Source organism: Megalobrama amblycephala, linkage group LG2, assembly GCF_018812025.1.
Source record: "Megalobrama amblycephala isolate DHTTF-2021 linkage group LG2, ASM1881202v1, whole genome shotgun sequence".
NCBI lineage: Eukaryota > Metazoa > Chordata > Actinopteri > Cypriniformes > Xenocyprididae > Megalobrama > Megalobrama amblycephala.
The window spans coordinates 14,438,567-14,462,581 of NC_063045.1; the positions used below are offsets into that span (position 1 = coordinate 14,438,567).

The 24,015-nt window shown below is 35.9% G+C and overlaps 1 protein-coding gene across 2 annotated transcripts; it reads right to left on the reverse strand.

Annotated features, from left to right (window-relative positions):
- Nucleotides 1-1,332: 1,332 nt before the first annotated feature.
- Nucleotides 1,333-11,753, reverse strand: LOC125263758 (platelet-derived growth factor subunit A-like). Of its 2 annotated transcripts, none has more exons than XM_048182935.1 (6): nt 10,430-11,753; nt 9,629-9,725; nt 7,454-7,555; nt 7,189-7,376; nt 4,026-4,146; nt 1,333-1,870 (listed from the first exon to the last, which is right to left on the reverse strand). In XM_048182935.1, exons 1-6 carry the CDS (start codon nt 10,490-10,492, stop codon nt 1,860-1,862), a joined length of 582 nt encoding a protein of 193 aa, XP_048038892.1. In that variant the 5' UTR covers nt 10,493-11,753; the 3' UTR covers nt 1,333-1,859. The 2 variants fall into 2 exon arrangements, with proteins under 2 accessions (XP_048038892.1, XP_048038891.1); XM_048182934.1 differs by having other exon boundaries at nt 1,333-1,873; nt 10,430-11,205.
- Between the last annotated feature and the right edge of the window lie 12,262 nt (nt 11,754-24,015).

Here is a 24,015-nt window from a genome sequence, read left to right on the forward strand (position 1 = left end):
CAAGTGAACAGTGCCTTGTGGTGCCATCCCAAGCACACGGACCTTTACCTTGACTGTTCCCTGCTGGTGGAATGACCTGCCTAACTCCACCCGAGTCTTTAGCCATTTTCAAGAAACGGTTGAAGACTCACCTTCCATTCCCTTTAAAAACCAGTTGCATTCGTGCCATGGTGGAATTTGCAAGTGGAAAAACGGAACGCTTCTCTAGCGAAGAAACGGATCTGCTTGTGCCTGAGCACACCAACTGCGGGACAAGCCAGATTCCACCAAAGCATTTTTATCTATATGCACACAATAATAATCTTTTACATTGTAATCCTTTTATTTTTAATATTTGGTATGTTTGCGTGCTGCCCTGTGTGTGTAATAAGCAGAGTGTATGCACGTTGTGCACCAGGCACATATTACTAATGCGCTCTTCAAATAACAAAAAAATACTGCGGCATTGACTTTAGACCAGGTTTCAGTTGGTCAATGGTGCAGTCTATTTCAGTTACCTCAAAATAGCAACACGCCAACAATGCGCCTGAACACACCTCATTTTCAGACCCCTGGGTGAACAGATGGGTGCAAATGCATTTGCTATTTAAACAACGTGCCGTTGGATGTACCATTCTATATATCTAATAAAAAAACACGTTGCTACATGTACGGTGCTAGACTAACTGGAACTAGTCACAGCTCTTTTATATTGTTGCTCTATTGTTGGTTTGATTGCTTCTATTGTTCTCCTTATTTGTAAGTCACTTTGGATAAAAGCATCTGCTAAATGATTAAATGTAAATGTAAAAAAAAAAATGTAAATGTAAATGTAAATGCGCTACTTTGGTTCAAGTAATTTGGTCAGAATAAAATGATTTTTTTTAGCACTAATGTGTAATTTATGCATTTTATCATTCTCCTGAAGCCACAGAATATTATGGGAAATGTAGTTGTTTTGTTCCACAAACCTGATGCCTTAATAATCAACTAAATGTTCAAAGCTGTCACTATATCTCTAAAGTGTTTAAATAAATCACTATGTGTCATCAGTAGTACAAAAATACGTAGAAGTGACATTAAATATTTAACATTCATAATTACAGCCATGTGTGATCAATATCAATTGGCTTAGTTAATTATCGAAAACCAGAGTTTCCCAAAATAGTAAATATGAGATTGCGGTCTGTAGCACATATTTAAAGTAGACTTGTCACTCATCGTTTTGATGTGGTTGCATTTGGTTTAGAGAAACATTCCAGATAGTCACAGAAGAGATAAGATTTATCACAATGCTCCTGGTTTGGAAACGGTGTACTGAATGCATGTAATCATACTCATCTTTGAGACATATTCATCTTTGTCTGTCAGACAAACAGAATAAAATGTATTCACTTTATTAGTATCAGTTACTGTAGATTGCATTTTGTTGTACTCGTTCATTCTACGGCATATATAAGAGAAGATGAGTGTTGATAGAAAACTGCCAGTTACAAAAATAAGATGATACAGATATTTGCTGAAGAAATAAAATTTGATACACAAATAAAGTTGTGATAGATGCTCCTTTAAAAGGTTGTGGAATCAGTACTTTCGACTGACTGAAGTTCGTTTTCAGGCTCTGCGAGTCTCTGTCATTGCAGTCTCTAGTTTGGTGTGCTTAGCTCCCCTGGGTTTTAATCCAAAGTCTCTCTCCGGGTCCCTTCTAAAGGTGCATCAAAAGTCCAAAGTAATCCAAAAAGGCTGCCCTGATTCGCTCATTGTTAAACAGTTCACATCCGCCTCGTCTCCTCAGATGATATCACTCAATGGCTGTCGTGCAGTCCGAGTTATCTGATTGGATGCGATGGCCCTCTGCTTTCTTTTATCCAGTGCCATGCTCACCTTATATCTGCTGTGGAGAAAAGACCTTGTTGGTTTGAAAAGACCTTTGACAGCGCACCTGTTGAACTAACAAAAAAGCTGCTTACAATGGAAGTCTATGGGTGAAGCGTGCAATGCTTCTTAATTTTTCTTACTATTTGTCTTAATATTAAAATTTAATTGAATTGCATTTTAATATAAAACTTTAATAATATTATTATTAAATATTATTAAAATAATATTTAATAATATAATATAATATATATATAAAATCAAAAATAGACTCTCTAGACTGCTCCGACTCCTAAACATGACCCATAAGTCCACTTAGCTTTATCTTACTGACCATTAGTCTAAATATAGAGTCGGTAAATCTTTACTGCCGCTTTCAGACAGTTTATCTTATTTTCCATTTCCTCTTCTTTTTTTTAGCTCTCCGGGCTGGCCTTTGAGTGGAGGAATGGGGGGAAATGACGAGGCAGGAAAAAAGGGTGGAGAGGGAAAAATAAAACAAGTAAAGGTGTGGGAAAGCAAATGATTAAAAAGACCCAGAGTGTGTTTAAAGGTGCGTGTCCACTCATGATGGGGGAGGAGAGAGAGTGAGCAAGAGGGAGATTTGAAGAAAAACTGTAGAAAGAGAGATGGCTGAGAGACATTACAAAAGAGGAGGAATATCACTGGAAAAAGAAGGGTTATGATCAGGCAAGAGCTTTAGGACCCACATTAATATTAGAAAAGCGCTGGAGAGGGCGAAGCGTGAAGAGCTGAAAACGGTTGCGTTGTTTCTGCTCCATACGTGAGTAACATTGGTTTTGCTGTTTCACAGATCAAAATGTGCTGTTGTTTTAATGTTAGCTGTAGTTACAGGACAGTTTTGAGTGTCATTGTTTGTCTGGAGCTTGTGTGCTGCTGGCGACTAACAACAAAGTCTTGCTTGTATATGAAGAGTTTGGTTCCAAAACGTGATAGACGCATTTTTTTTTTTTTTAAATTGAGTTTATGGCAAAATCAGTATTGTATCTGGTCGGTATTAAAAAGTCATTCATTAATTTTGCGCAAAATGCGATATCCGTTATGTTATTCTGTCATGTTTTCTCCCTTTATTTCCAAAACGCGACCAAAACGCCAGTCTCCCTTCTCTGCAGAATGCGATATATCCGCTCAATCACTTCGCACCATTCCACGCACTGTAAACATTAATGGCGGCGCTCTGAATAAACCCGGCATCCTAGTTTTCCTTATCTGCTTTGTACTTTGTGATCAACAAAACAGAAACATTTATAATTTTGACATTGATGAACCTGTGGTGGAAGAAACACAAGTCATCGAAATGTAATCATTTAGGCTACATGAGGAGATTAAGAAGATGAGGCACTCGAGTCGGGAGGAGGAAAAATGAAGACTGTTGCTTGTTCCACGACAGCATCAAACTTCTGTCACGGTACCAAAAACTGAATCATGAACAGTTTTTAAAAGCCATTTTTATGCAATGTACTCAGCAAATGTGTTTATTTTAACCGTGCGGTGGCGCCAGATACTCTTTAATCGGTAATGACAAACGGAGACATAATTCATTTATAACATTAACAAGATGACTCGCTGAATTCATTTTGGGAGCGACGACTGAATGTATTTCTAGTCAAATGTATATAACATAAGTACTGGCAAAGTTCAGACACTGTCATATATGTGAATCAACTTTGTTGTGTATTTTCAATATGAAAAATAACTTTTATATTGATGGATTAATTGCATTTAGAAAAAAAAAAAAAACATGTCATGGATTTATTGCATTTTGGGGAAAAAAATATCTGTTTTTATAATAAACCTTTGAAAATCAAAATCTAGATTTGAATTTTTAATGTTTTTATAACCAAAAGATGCTATATGAAAGTTTGAAACAGAAAACAGTGCTTTTCATCTTGCTGCTTTCTTGGTAAAGAAAACACATTTTTACTCAAATGAATCAAAATGGATTTATAGCCTTTTGGAACCAAATTTTTTGTTCTTTCATCTTCGTTTTATTTTTCAAAAAGCATTATTTTGCTACGCTTCAGCTATGATAAAAAGACATCCACTCTTGCATTGCGTGGTTGTGTTTTTTGGGGGCGGAGCAATGAAGGGAGAGGTGTGTTTCTAAGAAATCACTTACTGCACCTTTAAGGGCAGCAGTGTTTACGTACCTGTGTGTATGCGAGACTCTGAGTGATGTTTGGAAGTGCACACACACTCGAGATGATCCTCCAGCTGCACCTGCACCTCCCGGAGCTTTGGCCTCCTGCGTACGTACTCCACCTTGGCCACCTGAGAGAGAGAGAGAAAGAGTGTGAGAACATCCTGAGTTGCACGCACACACTCATAACCCTATCAACAGTGTATTTTTCCTCTGCTTTTCCAGAGGTGAGATAAGGCGAGAGCTAAATGTGACTCGGTCGGTTTCCTGTAATGCAGATGAGCCGCCTCAAACCTCTCTTTCTAAACACACACACACCTCATATCATACTGACAGACTTCTTCCCTCCCTGCCAACTCAGCTGCCCTGCAGGCCCATTTATACAATACTTTATTCAGGTCTGAACACTCACACACATTGCTGGCGAGATAAACGGAATAGAACACACCCCGCAGCCGTGGCGGAACAGACAGATATTTGCAGCGGTTAACTCAAGGTTAAGGCTATTCGTTAACTAGCCGCGGAAGTTTGGCCTGAAACTCTTTCAGTGTGTTCAGCGGCCCTGAAATTCTCATTGACATTGTCCTCCCTTTGGCACGTCCTAAGCCTCACTCTTGTTACATTTAAATCTGGGAAATGCGAAAAGCTTTACATGGTGAAAATGAGCCTGGCAAGTGGCAAACACGGTCACAGCCTAGTGCGCAGGAGACTTTCACCTATTTTTCCAATAAAAAGGCACAAATGAGACAATTTTTCACATGCAGAGAAAGTGTAGCGCTTTAAAATGAATGTGGATGGCGTAAGTCAGATAACTTGGTCTTGGAAGTAAAACACCTGAGTTCATATTAACATCTTTCACTTTTAACTGCAGACTTTAGTATCTTGGAAAACTGAGCACAGAAAACTGTGATCTCTTCTAAAATTCTGGCACATTGCTAGGGTCTGTTCCTCAGGAGAAACATTTGAGAAGCAGGAGAACTAAGCAAAAGCATTTTAGGCATATCTATATATCTATATATGTGTGTGTCTATATATATATATATATAAAATTATAATTATAATTGAATATTAATTTAAATATTTTTAGAAATACATTATTTTAATAACAATAATAATATTTGTATATAATATTTTACATTAATGGTCTATACGTATTTATAAAAATTTAAATTTAAATATTGTCAAATTATTATTATTAAATAATTATAATTGAAAAAGAATTTAAATATTTAAAATATAAATTATGAATATAAAATAATAAATTAAAACAACAAATATTATATATATATATATATATATATATATATATATATATATATATATATATTATATAAATTTATTATAAATAATAAAATATTTTTAAATTTAAAAATTATTTTAAATAATCAACTAAATAATCATTTTAATATTTATAAATGATAAATATTTGTATAAATATAAATTATAAATATTTCTATTTTATAATAATAATACTATAATACTAATTTTATAAAAAAAATTCTTATAATTAAAACAACAAATATATATATATTATATACATTTATTATAAATAATAAAATATTTTTATATTTTAAAAATTATTTTAAATAATCAACTAAATAATCATTTTAATATTTATAAATGATAAATATTTGTATAAATATAAATTATAAATATTTCTATTTTATAATAATAATACTATAATACTAATTTTATAAAAAAATTCTTATAATTAAAACAACAAATATATATATATTTATATACATTTATTATAAATAATAAAATATTTTTATATTTTAAAAATTATTTTAAATAATCAACTAAATAATCATTTTATTATTTATAAATGATAAATATTTGTATAAATATAAATTATAAATATTTCTATTTTATAATAATAATACTATAATAATAATTTTATAAAAAAAAATTCTTATAATTAAAACAACAAATATATATATATATATTTATATACATTTATTATAAATAATAAAATATTTTTATATTTTAAAAATTATTTTAAATAATCAACTAAATAATCATTTTAATATTTATAAATGATAAATATTTTTATAAATATAAATTATAAATATTTCTATTTTATAATAATAATACTATAATACTAATTTTATAAAAAAAATTCTTATATTAAGAATATATAAAATGTAATATATAAAATGATATGTATTATTTATAAAACATTGAATATTTTAAATTTTCTAAATTATTTAAAATTATAACTGAATAATAATTTAAATATTAAAATATAAATTATAAATATTATATATAAAATAAATTTATAAATATAAATACATTAAATATAATATAAATACATAAAAAAAAAATATATATATATATATATATATATATATATATGTATTATTATTTATGTTTTAAAAAGTATTTTAATTATAAATGAATAATATATATATATATATATATATATATATATATATATATAAAATCATTTTATACAATAATATATTATATTAATGATATATAGGCCTTTTTGTGACTTTATTTGGAGATTACAGTAGAGAGCAGACAGGAAAACATTGGGCAGGGAGAGGGGGGCAGGATCGGCAAGGGACCTCAAGACGGGAATTGAACTCGGGTCACCATGAACGCACTTGAGCCATATGTCGCCGCACTAACCACTAGGCTATCACCGCCGACTCAAACATGCATTTTAGTCTAGGACTAGCTTAAGCCTGGTCTTTGAAACTAGGGGAAAATCATTTTTTAAAAATAAGTAAAAATTAAAATAATTTTAAATCATTATTGAATAATTAAATATATAAATTAAATATATTTGTACACATAAAAAATAACACTTCAGTCAAACCAAAAATTATTCAGACATTTTTGATATATTTTTACTAGTGGGTGCAGGGCACTATGGTTCATTTATGTAAGTGAGGATTGCAAAATAAAGTAAACTGTGACATATTATACCCAAAAATTCTTCATACATTGGACTACCAGTAAAATTGATAAAAATTTTGAACCAAAAATTATTCAGACACTTTAACCTGACCATGTTTTGCTTAAGTGTTATCTAATTTTTTCTAACACAGTTTACTCTGAGATCTTGTCATTTTATTACCATTTTTTTTTAAACTATAGTGAATAAACTGTATTAATGAATGAAATGTTCAAGGTGTATATATAGGGAAAGATGTGTGTTTTCTCACCTTCACAGTCCTGTGGTGTTTTTTGGACGGGTGGCAGCGCATGTTGCTGGTGTTGCAGCAGCCTGAGCATCGTCTCACCTCGACACACGGAGGCCAGATCAGGAAGTTGGCAGCCGTGGGATCTACCTGACTGCGTGGGATCTCGTAGATCACTGTACGAGTCTTACAAACGGCTGGCACTGCCTCCTCTAAACACACAGTAGCCCATAAACATACAGAACAGGAGCTTTGCAAAGTGTGTGCGAGTTAATGTGTGTGTTTTTACCAATGCTTCTCTTGCGTCTAGAGTGTGAGCTCTTGAGGTTTCTGCTGTCATACAGATGCTCCTTATGGTGGCCTTGTTTAACGTCCTCCAGCACCTCATTCTCTGCATCAAAAGAAGTCAACGAAGCACAAAGTCAACAGTGTTTAAGCAACATATTTTGGCTTGTAGAACAAGCTACATCCAATGCACAATCCCTCCCTCACTATTGTAAAAAAAAGAGTGCCCTTGAACCTCTTTGTGAACCCCCACCTCCACCAGCCTGATGGAAAGAAATGAAGAAAACCCGGTCTGATTACCAAGTAAAGAATAAAGGTGACTGCCAACCTGCCAGCGCACTTCATTCGAAAAACTTCCTTTATACACAGATCACAAAGCAAATATATGCACTGCCCGAGGACACACGGAGGAAATCTAGATTCAACAATAAGATGTTCGGAAAGGATTGTGTCATTTAAAATGCTTTAAGGACGTCTGGTTAGTTAGTCTGACCAAAGTGTGCAGTATTTAATCATGCTGTTCTTCGGATCCACACAGCCATTCAGCCATACAGCGAGACGACGGGGGACACAGATGCCCCTGTTGTTGCCCCCGGAAACCAGCCCAATGGAGGAGGAGGGTGGTTTTAATTCAGGCTTGAGCACCGTGGCCGACCGACCCGCTCGCCTTTTCACACAGTCGTTAGCGGAGCAACAGACCTCACAAACGCAAACACTACTTGAGCTTCAGCCTCTTTTCTTTCGCAAACACACAGACACACACTCGCACGCAGAGATCCACACAAACTGAGGAATTCGACATGAATAATACATTACAGCAGTGCTGGCATTCAGCCGCACTCAACTCATAAAGGCAGCATGACAACAGTATAATGGAGAGAGTCTCTTGACCTCCCTCAGGCACCAGCCACACAGACGCAGCTGTTTGCATTTCAATTACAGCGCTTATGGGCGAAATCAAATTTGAGACTCATATCGTTACGGCTGCAGCATTTCCTCATTAGATGCGCTGGAAGTTTATATTTGAGGCACTGAGGATATTTTAACCCTTTAGGTTCGGTCTTCGCCATTAAATCTTGCCATTTAAAAAAAGCTCCCGTTCAGGGTCAGGTGATCCAAAACCAGGCAAATCATACTGGGCTTCCCTAAAAATGATTTGTGGGATGTGCAAAACTCCATATTTTCATAGATATCATTGTATGAATAACTAGTCAAAGAGCATCTTTACAGTGCAAAAGGCAGCTGAATGCAAGAAATAAGACTAATAGCAATGTAGTATGCAAATGCTGCAATGACGTCATCACTGTCAGTTGTAATTTTGAATATCAATCGTTTTATCATTGTAGGTCAGAGAATTTTAAACTTACCATTTTAAAAAATCTTTTTTTTTTTTTTACATTTATACACAAAACATGCTTACCGGACTTATCAAATTATCTCTCATGCTTCAATAATGGGAAACTTTTCATTTGATGCAATTTAAAGAGTTACTGTAACCACTTTTTCAAGGGGCGTATTGAGTTCAGAATGTTGGCGCTGCCAAAACATGACATCATTTACCAAGTTTAAATGCTGATGCGGCGCCGCGAGTGCTGGAGCGGGACTGCGGTCTCTAGGCAACAGGTGCTGAGGCGTTTGGTTTAAACTCGATTAAATGCCGAGGTCCATGTACTTTGAATGCAGTAAAAGATTGAGTGAGTCTCCTCTGAATGGATATTTCCCAGTCTTGTTCATGCACCTCAACACTTTGTGACACATTGTGCTGATATTAGTTGGGTTTCACTCATCTTTTGAAATCTTTTTAAGTGAACAAATCATTCTCAAACGAATCAGGGAGTACAACAATTCTCAGATTCAGCACAACCCACATTCCTGTGGTAGTTGTAGTCCTTATTTAGCAAGTTGTTTAGCAAACAGCTGGCAAGAAGGTTGAGTGAATGTTTCAATGACTCATTCATAAACTTGTCATCACCTATACTATATTAAGATGTAACCTGCAGAAAGGGCCACTAAACAAAACAGTGAATGAATCTGAAGAAATCTATTTCATTTAGAATAGATTCAAGACACAGATATGAATCACAGCTAACTGCTATTGCCTAGTAGGTTTAGGATTTAGAACGTATTCACCCTACCCACTCCTCTTGTCAAATAATCAGAAAAAACAGCAAGACTTTACCTACGAAGTCAATCTCCAGGATCCTCTGGAGGTCGCTGATGCTGCGGATCTCGCTGTTAGAGAGTCTCTCGATCAGCTCTTGGGGAATCGGTGCTTCCTGTGGAAGAAAATAGTTATTCAAAAATTAAAATGAATAAAAATGCATCGGTTGTGGACCAAACCCATTACGTTTTTTTTAGTAGATTATGTATTTAAATACTTTGTATCTCACGGTTGCACCACTTTAAATGTTTAAAGTCATTATATCAAAACATTTGTATAAAATTGTATATTTTCATAGTAACACTTCACAATAAGGTGTAATTTGTTAACCTAATTAATACTTCTACAGCATTTATTAATCTTAGTTCATGTTAATTGTAACATCGGTAATGTAGCATTTACTAATACAATTTAAGATCAAAAGCTGTATCTGTTAACATTAGTTAACATAGTGAACCAACTAACACTACCAAAGGTTAATTGATGCTGCAAAAGTGCATTGCTCATTGTTAGTTCATGTGAGTTAATGCATTAACTAATGAGACCTTACTGCTACAAAGTGTCATTTTTAAAAAAAATTATAAGTAGCCTAACCAACATGAATAACTAATAACTTGTGTTTAAAAAGTAGATTTTAGAAAAAGTTTACGAGCAATACGAATGTGTTACTTGTATGACCATTAAAGATCTAATGAAGAACGCGTAGTGACAGGATTTACAATCATGCATCGTTTATAAAGGAATCTCTCTCTCAAATGAGAAACATAGAGTTCCCCTTCCCCTCTCCGCAATGAATATGTGTTCAGATGTTGGTCTTACCTCAGCGGCTGCTGAAAGCAGAGAGAAGCAGCAGAAGAGAAAGTGGATCAGCGCGGTTCTCATCTCCCCTGTGGTCCAAATGTGTCCCAGCGCAGGCGAAACCTTCCCGACCGGAGCCGCAAAGATGCTCCAACCGGCGTGGAGCCAGGGAACATGCCTTTCCACAGACAAATCTCTCTAAGGAGTCTGAGAAAGCCCTAAAAATGACTCTGAAATCAAACGAACCCCTTTTAATAAGTTGTTGTCGTTTTTAATCCATTAAATTACAAAAGTCAGACCCACAAAACTGTGCGCGAGATCATTTCGCAAAAAAGAAAACATGAATGAAGCGATCCTTCATCCTTGACCGCATCGCTTCTGAATTTTATTTTAAAATTCATAAAATCTAAATCCAAAGGTAATCCTAGACTCAAAAACATGGAATAAAGAGTCCACAGTTATCCAAAATAGTCCATTTAATGCACCGCGTCCACACTTTGTGTCCTCATATAAAACTGATTTGGTTCAAACTTTAACAGGTCTCGCGGCGTGGAGGGGATCTGACAGTGAATGAACTGGCGCTTCTCTCATCTCCTCAACTTAAACTCAGTGAGCCGCGCGCCCCCTCAGGACGAGGTAATTTCTGCTAACCAGCCTTTCAAGTCACCGCGTCAGTGAAAATCTGCAGCGGTGGGGATTTTGATTCATTTCAAGACGAGTGACCTTATTCGCTTAACCGATTCTTAAAAAATACCGTTCACTTAAAAGATTTGTTCACAATTTTTTTTTTTTCAGAAATGAAACAGCACTTTAAATCGGATGTTTCACCTTGCTAATGAAGACAGAAATTATTTCCACCTCGCTCCAGATTTCCTATTTGACGAGTGAGGACGTGATATCCGAACTAAAACGTCGCGTTTTGTATTTGAAAGAAACCAGATTCAATATGATTCAAAATCTAAAAAATGTCTTTATTTTCCTTTATATTTAGACTCTGGAGTTGAGTTAGCAAGGTGATTTCCTCTGAGCTATTGGAAAGTTAATAGTTAACACATTTAGTTCAGATTCAGACAGTGTTTACATTAGCTATGTTCTGTCAGATAATGTCTAACAGGAGAAATAGGGTGAGCGAGTTTCAGGGTCTACTGAAGCCAGTGTTCTCCTCAGTTTTAGATGGGTGAATCCTTAATTAGCCCCACTGAGACAGGAAGCACCACAGACAGACAACTATTGAGAAGAAATTTTGAGAAAGAAGGCAACATTGAATAGACTTCAGGAAAAAAAAAGGAAAAGGTGAAGACAGCAGACAACAGGAGGAGAGCACATGTCCTAGAGTTGAAACAATAGTAGATAAAATAGACATGGCACACACACTAGCTTCCAAATTGGGTTTGGTGCAGTTTGGTGAGGTAAAAGGTAATAATGGAATTCTCTGGAAGCTTTCCATCCATTCCGCTCATACCACAGATTGGTTCTCAGAATAAAACACTTGGTGATTTCTTATATAACAAAATGCATTATAGTTGTGCATGTTTCCATTTCATTACATACAAGGGTTTGTGTGTATGTGTGTGTGTGTGTGTGACAAGCATGAGTTGCATTCCTGACCCTGGCTTTAGCCGTAAGATGGAGAGGAATGTGTGAGGACCCACGCACACACACTAAAGCTTCAGCAGGTGAAGAATCTGGAAATCCAGCGTCTATGTAGTTCATGACTGACATCTCAATGAAGATGGAGGGGGAAGGGGAACGAGGTCAGATGAGCTGAACTGAAAGAGCTGATACGGAAAGACGTTTTGATATGGATGGATATCTAGCGACAGTTTGATATGAAGGAAAAAGGAAAAGCAAATGAGGGGACATTTGTTATGGTTGTGGTAAAAATAAGCAGAGAAAAAAAAGGGACTATGGGAGTTGAAGTCCCTTGAGATCCCGCCTTGCCAAAGAGAATGAGTCACGGCACAACCACATCTACCAGTAATGTGTGTGGGAAACCTCTACGGAGCACGCAGATGCATACTTGTACCTTTCTGTAAGACAGACACACTTGGACACACGGATACCCACACATACCTCGAGCACCAGCGGTCCATGCCAAGCTGGGAATCCTGCCAAAACCAAAAACCTTTGCTCTCCTTCCCATCCATCCAAGCATGAGAATAATAAGTTGAACTTCTATGGTGTACAAACACTGCACACTTGCTAGCTGGTCAAGCTTTTGACTTGAGGGACTTTTAAGGAAGGGTTCGGAAATGAAAACTCATTTACCATTTACTTACCCTGATGTCATTCCGAATCCAAACCTGACTTTATTTCTTCTAATGCAAAAGGAGAATTAAATCAAAGCCATTTTGTTTTAAAACATTATACTTTATGTAACTTGATAATATTATTATCTGACCAACTTAAAATCAATGTGGTGTAACCAACATGCAGAGGCCAGTTTGTCATCATGTGACCAAAAAAAAGAAAAAAAAAGAAAAGAGGACCACTTTAGACCCTTGATTGTTTGATATTGTTGATATTAAAATGTTGGTATTATTGACTCAAAGTCAAAGATGCTATAAAAATCCACATTTGTAAAAAATAAATCGCCTACATTTTAAACATTTTGTGAATAATGATTAAATGTATGCAAAGTCCAAAGAAAGTATTTTAGTATTTTCTGTAGGACTGGGACAATATATCGATTCACGATACAAAGAATCTGGAGCAATTCTGATATTTTCCGTGCTTTAGAAACACCCGTACTCTGCTTGCTTCCAGTTCCTTTACACACACCACTTAAACCTAAAATAATCATTCATAAAGTTTGAAAAGGTTGAAGTGAAGTACAAGGGTGTTCACAATGGGCTGTTTTCATTAATCTTGCATCATAAAAGCATTCTGAGCCAAGGTGCAAGTATATTTAACTACTTAGCCAACATGACTCAGCCGAATGCACGATCGCTGTCCAGCACTCTTCTTTGTGAGCGTTTGAGTCAGGGTTGCCAGGTTTCACAACAAAACCTGTCCAATTGCTTCTCAAAACTAGCCTAATCGCGTTCCAGGGGGTAAAATCCGGGTTTCCTGGTAAAATTCGCATCCCAGGGGCTAAATATCATGCTATTTGGAGTTGCTTCAACCCGCAGATATTAAAAACAACCCACAGCAACAGTGTAAAAATATCCCAATTCCACGGGAAAACTGCGGACTTGGCAACACTGATTTGAGTGTGCAGTTAAAAACTAGCCTAGAGCGCCATCTGCTGTTAAAACTAAGCTCAGAATCAATTCGAGAGAGAAAATATCAGAATCGATCCAGATTCTTTGTATTGCGAATCGATGTATTGTCCCAGCCCTAATTTTCTACTTCATGGTTACACCACTTGACATTTTAAAATCAAAATATTTTGTAGTCATTAAATCGAAATTTTGTAGACAATTTTATGCAAATTTAAAAAAAAAAAAAAAAAAAAATGGACCATTAAAATTAGTAGGTAGGACTTGTGGAAAAGAAATTGTGGCCACTAATTAACAATTCACTGCCATGGCTTAATTTGCGGCCATGTTTTATTAATTAATCCCTCGTTTTAGCTTAATAATTGCCATGTTTTAATTTGTTAGCCCTGCACATGACATGTGGGGGGAAAAGCAAGATATCGTGGCCATTAATTAAGAATTCGTTCCACAACTCACTAATTCATCCCTTGTTTCAGGGGCCATTTACACGACACCGTTTACAACTAAAAACAGAAAACTTTTATGCATTTCGACAATTAATTTACATAACGATGGCATTTTGGGGGCCTGAAACACAAACTTTTGAAAAATGCTTACAAAATGCACGTTTTTGAAAATGAAAAAAAATTAAAAAAAATAAATTTGTGAAAATGGTGACGTTGTGCGCATGTGTATTACTTGTTAAGTCTATAGGCGTATAGATTTTCTTTACAAATTGACATTGCCAACTACTGGCCTGGCATGAATAATGCAGCACATTTTAGCCATTTTCGTAGATCCGTGTGACCTGGGATTGTTTTGACAATGTTGTCGCCTGTACGTGAAAAACGCAAAGGAAAAACTTGTAAACATACCCCTAGGAAAATTGTGGCCCTGTTGTATTAATTAGTTCCCTAAAATGAATAATCATGGGGATGAACACTACATAATTTGTGGACACATTATCTTGACTCCCCCCTCCCCCTTGAAAAATGTAAAATCGAAAACTTAGAGTCCCAAACTTTTGGGTCTTTTGAAAGTAAGTGAAAGTTGAGCAAGTGAGAAATAACATGTCTTGAAATGCCATGCAGCATCAGTGCCAGAACAGTGGGACCAAAATGTGTTCTTCATTAATGGAACTTGGCAATGGAGTGATAGCATCATTTTGATTTGCTCTGAAGCACTCATGAGTGGACAAAAAAATGTAAATGTAGATACAAAAGTATTATTGATGAGGGAGGAAAAAGACCCTCTTCTCTGTGCCTCCTCCTCCGTCTCTCTTATTTCGTGCACTGTTCATCATCCCCAATGTCTCTGGCTCCTGCAGAGCTTCAGTGTGTCCGGAGGAATTAACAGATCAAGACCTCTGCCACCAGAGACAAGCCCTCAAGCCCTCACAAGAATAACAGTGTGTTGCAATGCTTGAGCGAGGATAAAAAAATTAAGGGAAATTCCCAGGAGCAGTCCAGACAGTTTACACAAAGAGACAGACTAGACTTCTCTCACCATCCTCCAATTACTGGCTTTGCGTATTTTCTTATCATACATAGAGTGTGTGTGTTTGTGTTTGTGCATGTCTCATCTCATCCCTGTAAGCCATTTAATAAGGAGACCCTAAGATGGAAGAAGGAAAGAAAGGTGTGGTTGAGCGAGTTTGTTGTACCTGGAAGGAGTGCTTTTATACAGCACTTGTAAGTTGTACCAAAAATGTATTAACTAGAGTCTCTTGTTTCTCCTTCAGTGACAGGGAGTAACTAGCTGTATGTAGCGATGCTGCTAACTTAACTTTTTTGTAGCGTGACATTAGCTCAGCTATTCTTAAAATAGTGCCGATTTTCCAGTAACAAGCTAATTTTTTTCCAACATGTAGTGGTGTAGCATGAGAAAACTCTCCATCTGTGTTTTTTTTTTATGTCACAACGTATTATGCTAACAGCCTTGCAGCTAAGCAAGACATATTATATTAAAGGTAGGGTAGGCAATTTTTTTTTTTTATATAACACTTTGTGTTATACTGGTTGAAACTCTCTTCACATCCTGATAGCAATCAATAATAGAAGTGGTCTAAATATTTAAAAAAAATTACATATATGTTCTGTGGAAGTCTCCAAAAAAAGTTCATCTAATCATTGCATTCGGTCCGATACAATGTCTTACCTGCCTGTCAACATTTTTATAAAAAAAACTTCACACTGACTTGAAAGAAAAGCTCTTTAAATGTCCTTTCTCTCAAACAACATTGTTATTGTTAAATAAAACTATTTAAGAAGTTTGCATTTGTTGAAATAAGGCTGAAATATAATAAAATATAAAAATTATAGGAAAACTTTCACTTAAAAAAACTAACTGAAATAAAATAAGTTTAATTTAAAGTACTAAAATTACTAAAACTGAAATAAAAATAAAGCTATAAAGAAATATTAAAAAGACTAAAACTAGTAAACGAAAAAAGCAAATAAAATGACAAAAATGTGCACTCAAAATAAAATAAAATCTAAAAATACAAAAAAATAAAAGCTAATTCATGATATTAATAAATACTGTAAAAGTTTAATAATATTAAAATAACTGCTCTCAAGTAGTCTGATTCACAGTCATGGACACCCAGGAGGAAATTTTAAAAATGTAAGGAAAAAAACTATTTACAGATTAATTTTGAGTCTATGCGCAACATAAACTTGAACTAGCTTGAACCGTCTTGTGGCTTGGCAAGCTCGCGATTCAAAAGGAGATTCCTCAACCCTGGTCTGCACCAGTAGGTCAGAGAGGACATCAAAGCCTTTACTCAGGGTAAGCCTTGTTTGGCTGCTAACCAAAACCTATTGTGCATCATTGCAGGAGCATTTGGGTGGTGGCTTATCCTAGATAATGCACGAATATGCTTAAATATGCCAGCGTTTACTCATAGACACTACTGTCATACGTCAAACAACATCTGCACGGTGAAGGACGGGAGCTTGCGTGTGAGCGCAGTTGAAGAGGTCAAGACCAATGATGTTGCACAACTATCATATTTGAGTATGAGACCTGCTGTAATCAGCATGAGAATAAAGCTTTGTTTTGATAACTATGATCTGACACTCATGCAGGAACATGCTTACATGTCTGTCACAGTTTGGAATGCTCTTAGGAACAGCTTGGTACAACCTTATCTGCATTGTGCAAGGCCAAGTCTCGATCTTACAGTGTTTGCACATGCACGGTTGTTGACTGAAGTATGCTAAATCATTAGTGGTGCTTGCTAAGGGTGCATACTTAGGGTTAGTGATTTGAACAACACTTCCTTGTTTCAACTCCTCCTCCCGCCATCAGAAGGAGCTGGATGAAATTTTCTGCTCAGATCTCATTCAGCAAAATGAATGGATAAGGCATTTTGTTCCTTTCAGCAGAATATAATTGAAATGTTACATGTAAATAGCCAAATTCCCCAACAAATTCATCAACTTATGCATACATTGATCACATTTAGAATAAGAAAATCTATTATGCAGCCAAGGCCAAATTATGAGAAACAGAAATGGTTAATTCATTGCTTAGCTGGTGCTTCAGGCTATGCTGTTAGTTCACCTCGCCTCCCGATCCAAGTCATTCGTTCTTTTGTCACGTCACACCCACTCGGTTCTGAGTCGTTCATTCATCACGAGTTATGGTAAAGAACCATCCCTAGCAAACATTGGTCCGACAGTAACGTCGTGTCCCTGGCCAAAAATAGCCGCGGTAGGACGGCATAAATCGGTAAAAATATGTAACACAGAACATTTCCTAAAAATGCATTCAGATACGTTTGTACATGTCTACAATTCTCTGGGGCTGCATGTAGAATTGTTACTTTGACTTTTAGCTATGTGTTCAATATTAATTAATTAATTAATTAATGAGATAACGCCAACGATGTCCATTCAAATTTCATTTTGAAACTATTTTTCAACTATGACGGGATGTGTCGGAGAGACGTCTTTTCAACGGTCATTAAACATCCAGATGTTTTTTTCATGAACAAAAATGTAGATTTCTGAAGAGCATTTTTGAAGCGAAAAAGCTGCCGTTGCCATTTTGGCAGCACGTCATTCCCAGATAACTGAAAATGGGCAAAAAATAGGCGGGACGTGATTGGAACTAAGGTGCCTGGTTGCTGAAACCATCGTGATCATGTTAGCAGGCTAAATAAGCTATCTATCTTAGACACTACCTAAAATATTAATAAAGATAACAAGTTATATCATTTGAAAGGTTTGCTGTCAATCTGCGGTGTCTTTTTACGATATAAATGCTTCACCAACAGTAATATTGTAAATTCTGTCGGGTATGCAAATGACAACCTTTATAATTAAATAGCGATCGCGAGATGAATCCAATCTGTCACACTTGGGTAAAATGTCCATGAGCGTCCATTAAAAAACAAACATCACTTTTTGTCCACAAAAGCGTTAAATCCATGAAATATTGATATATTATCCATTGTTTGCATCACATTTCTTCTGAATGATCTGCTCTCCATCATCATTCTTCAAGATATTATGCAATCTGAGCAGCGTTTATGTTGTAAAACTGTATATGATTGTATACATTAGACTTTCACAAACAAATGAGTCCGCGTCCAAAGTATAATTTTTCAAAATAGTGCAGCAGTTTTAGTTTTAGTCGGAGTTTGTGGTGTCTCGAGAGACATATTCCTTTCAATTGTCATAGTAAATCTCACAAACAAAAGTTTTAGCCAATGCCAAGACAATCTAACAACGTGTATTGTGTTTATCTTCCGCATGTGTGCACATGTACACAGACGCAATCTGTCTCGACCATATAACTGCACAGCAAGCCATATTATTTCATTATTGTATAAAATAATCCCCCCCCCCCCCAAAAAAAAAAAAAAAAAAAAAAAAACACAAACATGGCAGAGATGCCAAATTCAGCGGCTGGAATTAGCTGAGGTAACATGACGGCTCACAGACAGCAGCGGCAATCTACCTGTCACTCAATTAATTTTATTAATGCCCTTAATTATGCAGAAATTTAAGGCTTAATATAATTTAAACGGATAAGTTATAAAGAATTTCACCCCCCTCAGAGTTGTCATGAAGGGCAAAATTAGCAGTATAGACCAAAACCACAATTTGTACCAGGCTGTAAACATGTTTTTTTCTGCTGTAAAGTTTGGCATTTTAACATGGAGGTCAATGAGATTCTGCTCTCTTTTGGAGCCTGAGGCCCTAGTGGCCAGTCGATGAAGTGCAGTTTAAGTCACTTCCGTATTGGCTTCGAGAGAAACTGGGGCAGGTGGGATAGAATCTATCTAGAACTCTCAAAAAAAACAACTGGCAACCACCCATTAACTAATGGCTAGTTTGGCTAAATGTAAAAACATTCCCTTTAAAGTAGTTTTAAACAAAAAAAATTGCCATTATCTCAGCGAAGGAAGGTCTTTTTAAGGATTTGATCCTAAAAGTGCATGTATGCACAAATGTTTTCAGATTTGTAAAACCGTATATGTACTCTACAACCTGAGTGAAATACCCTGATTCCTAATCAGCAGAAGATGTGCGCAAATGCATCCCCACCCCGTCTCCTCCCTAAAATAACCATATATGGAACTTACAATGCCTAGTTTACTATGCACATCCTCGTCTGAGTATCTATTCCATATGCATATTCCCACCCATGTGATATTACCGGGTTTAATGTAAGCCTACAAGACACTGTAAATCCTGATATGTTCATATGCACATTTCAACGCCCTGTTTGTGCTTATGCAACTTTATACATCAGACCCCAGATCTGAATGATCTTTCTTATCCGAGTTTTAGATAAAGCCAAAGCATGGAAATACAGATAAGTGCTTTCCTGTTTTCCATTTTGATTCCTTATCTCCTGCACTCTTTGTCGTCTTCATATACTAAAACAAAGGCTCTTTCTTTCATTGCTTCCCCCTGCTTTCTGTCTGCTGTTGTAATTTTTTTTCCCGTGTCCTTGATCTTGTGTGTAAGATTAGTGGTCACCGTGGCATTGTTGTGTTTATCACTGAGCAGATGTGCGGAGCACTGCTGAGTGGCCCACATCTTCCTCTCTCCTTCCTCTTTTCTCTTCCTCTGAGTGACAGTGATGAAGGTATTTGGGTAAACAGGACTCTGTGTTGATGGATGGGTCAGTAAGCATCTGGTGGGTGAGATCAGCGGCAGCAGTATAACAAACACCTGCAAAAGACTCAGAGGAAACACTTGTTCATTCTTCTAATCTATATTTAGTGGTTTGTTTAAAGAGTTCAGTTCAAGAAATTCTGTGATCATTTACTCATTTCAAATCCTACTTTCTTCTGTGGAACACATAAAGAGATATTTTCAAGAATGTCCATGTTGCTCTTTTCCATGTAATTAAAGCTTACAGTCACCAGGGACTATATTTATTTAGTTCAAAAGTTTGGGGTCGTTACATTTTTTTAAAAATATGTTCACCAAGGTGGCATTGATTTGTATCTGCATTGTATTTGAATACAGTAGAAATCCCAATATTGTTACATAATTTTACAATTTCAAAGAACTGTTTTCTCTTTTATTATATTTTAAGACGTAATTTATTCCTATCATGGTAAAGCTGAATTTTCAGCGCCGTTACTCCAGTCTTCAGTGTCACGTGATCCTTCAGAAATCATTCTAATATGCTGATTTGCTGCTCAAGAAACATTTCTTATTATCAATGAAAACAGTTGTGCTGCATAATATTTTTGTGGAAACCGTGATACTTTTTTTTTCAGGATTCTTTGATGAATATAAAGTTCAAAAGAACAATTTATTTGAAATAAAAAAAAAAACTTTGTAGCATATAAAAGTCTGAATATCTAATGTAATGTAATGTAATACAGAAAAATAAATAATCACTTTATAAACAAAAAATAAATAATATTTATTAATGATAAATAACCTAATTTCATTCATATTCACACAAGTAATCTATGTTGCATAAATCATTTCCTTAAATATTTGACAGACAAAACTAAGCTTGTTTCCACAAGTGAATAAAAAATTAAAAGGTAGCCTAATTGCGACTTTTTATCTCACAATTCTGACTTTTTTTTACCCAGAATTGTGAGTTTTAAAGTCAGAATTGAGATAAGAATTCTGAGAAAAAAAGTCAGTCTTTTTTCCCCATCAGCACTGGACTTCTTTATGTTTATCTCGCAATTCTGACTTTTTTCTCACAATTGCGAGTTTATATCACAATTCTGAGAAAAAAATTGGAATTGCGAGATATAAACTTGCAATTGCGAGAAAAAAAGTCAGAATTGTGAGTTTTAACATCAGAAATGAGATATGAACTAGCAATTCTGAGAAAAAAATCAGTCTTTTTTCCCCAAGTGGACTTTATAACTAGCAATTGCGAGAAAAATTCTGAAAGTCAGAATTATGAGATATAAACTCACAATTGTGAGATATAAACTCACAATTGTGAGAAAAAAGTCAGAATTGCGAGATAAACTCGCAATTGTGAGAAAAGTCAGAATTGCAAAATATAAAATCGCAATTGTGAGAAAAAAGTTAGAACTGAGAGTTTCAAAGTCAGAAATGAGATATGAACTAGCAATTGCGAGAAAAAAGTCATAATTGCGAGATATATAAACAATTGTGAGAAAAAAAGTCAGAATTGCGAGATATATAAACAATCGTGAGAAAAAAGTCATAATTGCGAGATATATAAACAATTGCGAGAAAAAAAGTCAGAATTGCGAGATATATAAACAATCGTGAGAAAAAAAGTCAGAATTGCGAGATATATAAACAATTGCGAGAAAAAAAGTCAGAATTGCGAGATATATAAACAATTGTGAGAAAAAAGTCAGAATTGCGAGATAAACTCACAATTGTGAGATATAAACTCACAATTGTGAGGAAAAAGTCAGAATTGCGAGATATAAACAATTGTGAGAAAAAAAGTCAGAATTGTTAGATATAAACTCACAATTGCGAGAAAAAAGTCAGAATTGCGAGATATAAACTCGTAATCGCGAAAAAAAGTCAGAATTGTGAGATGTAAACTCACACTTGCGAGATATAAACTCACAATTGTGAGAAAAAAGTCAGAATTGCGAGATAAACTCACAATTGCGAGAATAAAAGTCAGAATTGCGAGATATAAACTCGTAATTGTGAGAAAAATGTCAGAATTGCGAGATATAAACTCGTAATTGTGAGAAAAAAGTCAGAATTGCGAGTTTGTATTAGCAATTCTGACTTTATAACTTGCAATTGCAAGTTTATATCTCGCAATACTGATAATCAGAATTGTTAGATAAAAAGGTTGCATTTATTTTTAATGGTTTATCCCGTGGCAGAAACAAGCTTCCATACAAAACTGACAAGACCGTGTTTGATCTTTTACATCTGTTTTTAAGCCACTCCTGTTTCATGCTCTCACTAGGATGAATGACATTATTCAAAGAAAGAATAAACTATACCGTACACACCAGTGCAATGCATTGACGAAATTCATGATCTGTCTGGGTTGTTATTGTACTTTTTTACACACAAGATTAGTGCAATTAGCAAAGCGGTCATGTGCGCAGGGGGTTTGTGAACAGTATTGTCTGAGTTGTACCTCTTATCCGCAGTGTCTTACAGAGAGGAAAGAGAAAGGCGTGAAAGCGCAGTGTTACTCGCTGGAATAATGAGGTCATTTCTGTCTGAACACACAATGCTTGCAGTCTTCCCTCGGCTTTAATATGCAGCTCAATTGGCGGGAAACGACAGTATTGTTCTCACTTTAGTGTTAACGGTGTGTGTGTGTGTGTGGGAGAGAAAGAGAGAGAATTACAGCTATAGGTGACATCATCAGTGCAGAGAAAACCCCTCATTAGGGAGTGATTCATCTTATTAGTAGCGTTTCAAAAATGCAGCACGTGGAGCCCAAAGGAAAAGGTAATCGCGGTCAGATGATGACGATGAGCTTTTCAGCACTTGAATACAGACAAACACATGCACATGCCCACACACACCTGTGCAGGTGGGCTTTTTGAGTTGCTTCATTTGAAGCCTGGCCAGATCTACCCGTTCTCACCACAATAATAGATCAAAAAGGTCTCACTGCCTATCCCAAGCTTTTATGAGACTTTTAAAAATATAGTATGTGTGAAAAAGAAGTCTTTATGACGGCAGTGCAAACATTGCACTCTAAAGACAGGTGCACTGATGAGCATATACATGAAAATGACCTTTCTCACAGTAGGGGTTTATTTGATTTATTGATAAGTAACTGAATGTTCTATTTTATTATGTTGATGATACCTTAATACACTTTTTTACATGATGTTTTCCAATATACAGTTTTATCCATGACTCGTAAGAACAGTAAGTGAGAGTTTAGACTATATTTGGCATTAAGAAAAATATTTTTCATAGCATCTCTGATTTAAACCTCTGATTGAAATGTCAATTTCAATAAATCTGTTCAAAATTCTGATGCAGGTGAATAATTGAATCATTCATAAATGTGCATAGACGTTCATATATGCAGTATCTCACAGAAGTGAGTACACCCCTCACATTTTTGTAAATATTTTATTATATCTTTTCATGTGACAACACTGAAGAAATGACACTTTGCTACAATGTAAAGTAAAGCTTGTATAACAGTGTAAATTTGCTGTCCCTTCAAAATAACTCAACACACAGCCATTAATGTCTAAGCTGCTGGCCACAAAAGTGAGTACACCCCTAAGTGAAAATGTCCAAATTGGGCCCAATTAGCCATTTTCTCTCCCCAGTGTCATGTGACTCGTTAGTGTTACAAGGTCTCAGGTGTGAATGGGGAGCAGGTGTGTTAAATTTGGTGTTATCGCTCTCACTCTCTCATACTGGTCACTGGAAGTTCAACATGGCACCTCATGGCAAAGAACCCTCTGAGGATCTGAAAAAAAGAATTGTTGCTCTACATAAAGATGGCGTAGGCTACAAGAAGATTGCCAAGACCCTGAAACTGAGCTGCAGCATGGTGGCCAAGACCATACAGTGGTTTAACAGGACAGGTTCCACTCAGAACAGGCCTCGCCATGGTCGACCAAAGAAGTTGAGTGCACGTGCTCAGCGTCATATCCAGAGGTTGTGTTTGGGAAATAGACATATGAGTGCTCAGACCATACACCGCACACTGCATCAAATTGGTCTGCATGGCTGTCGTCTAAGAAGAAAGTCTCTTCTAAAGATAATGCACAAGAAAGCCCGCAAACAGTTTGCTGAAGACAAGCAGACTAAGGACATGGATTACTGGAACCATGTCCTGTGGTCTGATGAGACCAAGATAAACTTATTTGGTTCAGATGGTTTCAAGCGTGTGTGCCGGCAACCAGGTGAGGAGTACAAAGACAAGTGTGTCTTGCCTACGGTCAAGCATGGTGGTGGGAGTGTCATGATCTGGGGCTGC

Coding starts and splice junctions, on each gene's coding strand:
- LOC125263758 (XM_048182934.1), bottom strand. CDS start 10,492: ATGAGAACCGCGCTGATCCACTTTCTCTTCTGCTGCTTCTCTCTGCTT. Junction 9,726..10,429: donor TGCTTTCAGCAGCCGCTGAG/GTAAGACCAACA, acceptor TTTCTTCCACAG/GAAGCACCGATTCCCCAAGA. Junction 7,377..7,453: donor TAGACGCAAGAGAAGCATTG/GTAAAAACACAC, acceptor CTGTGTGTTTAG/AGGAGGCAGTGCCAGCCGTT.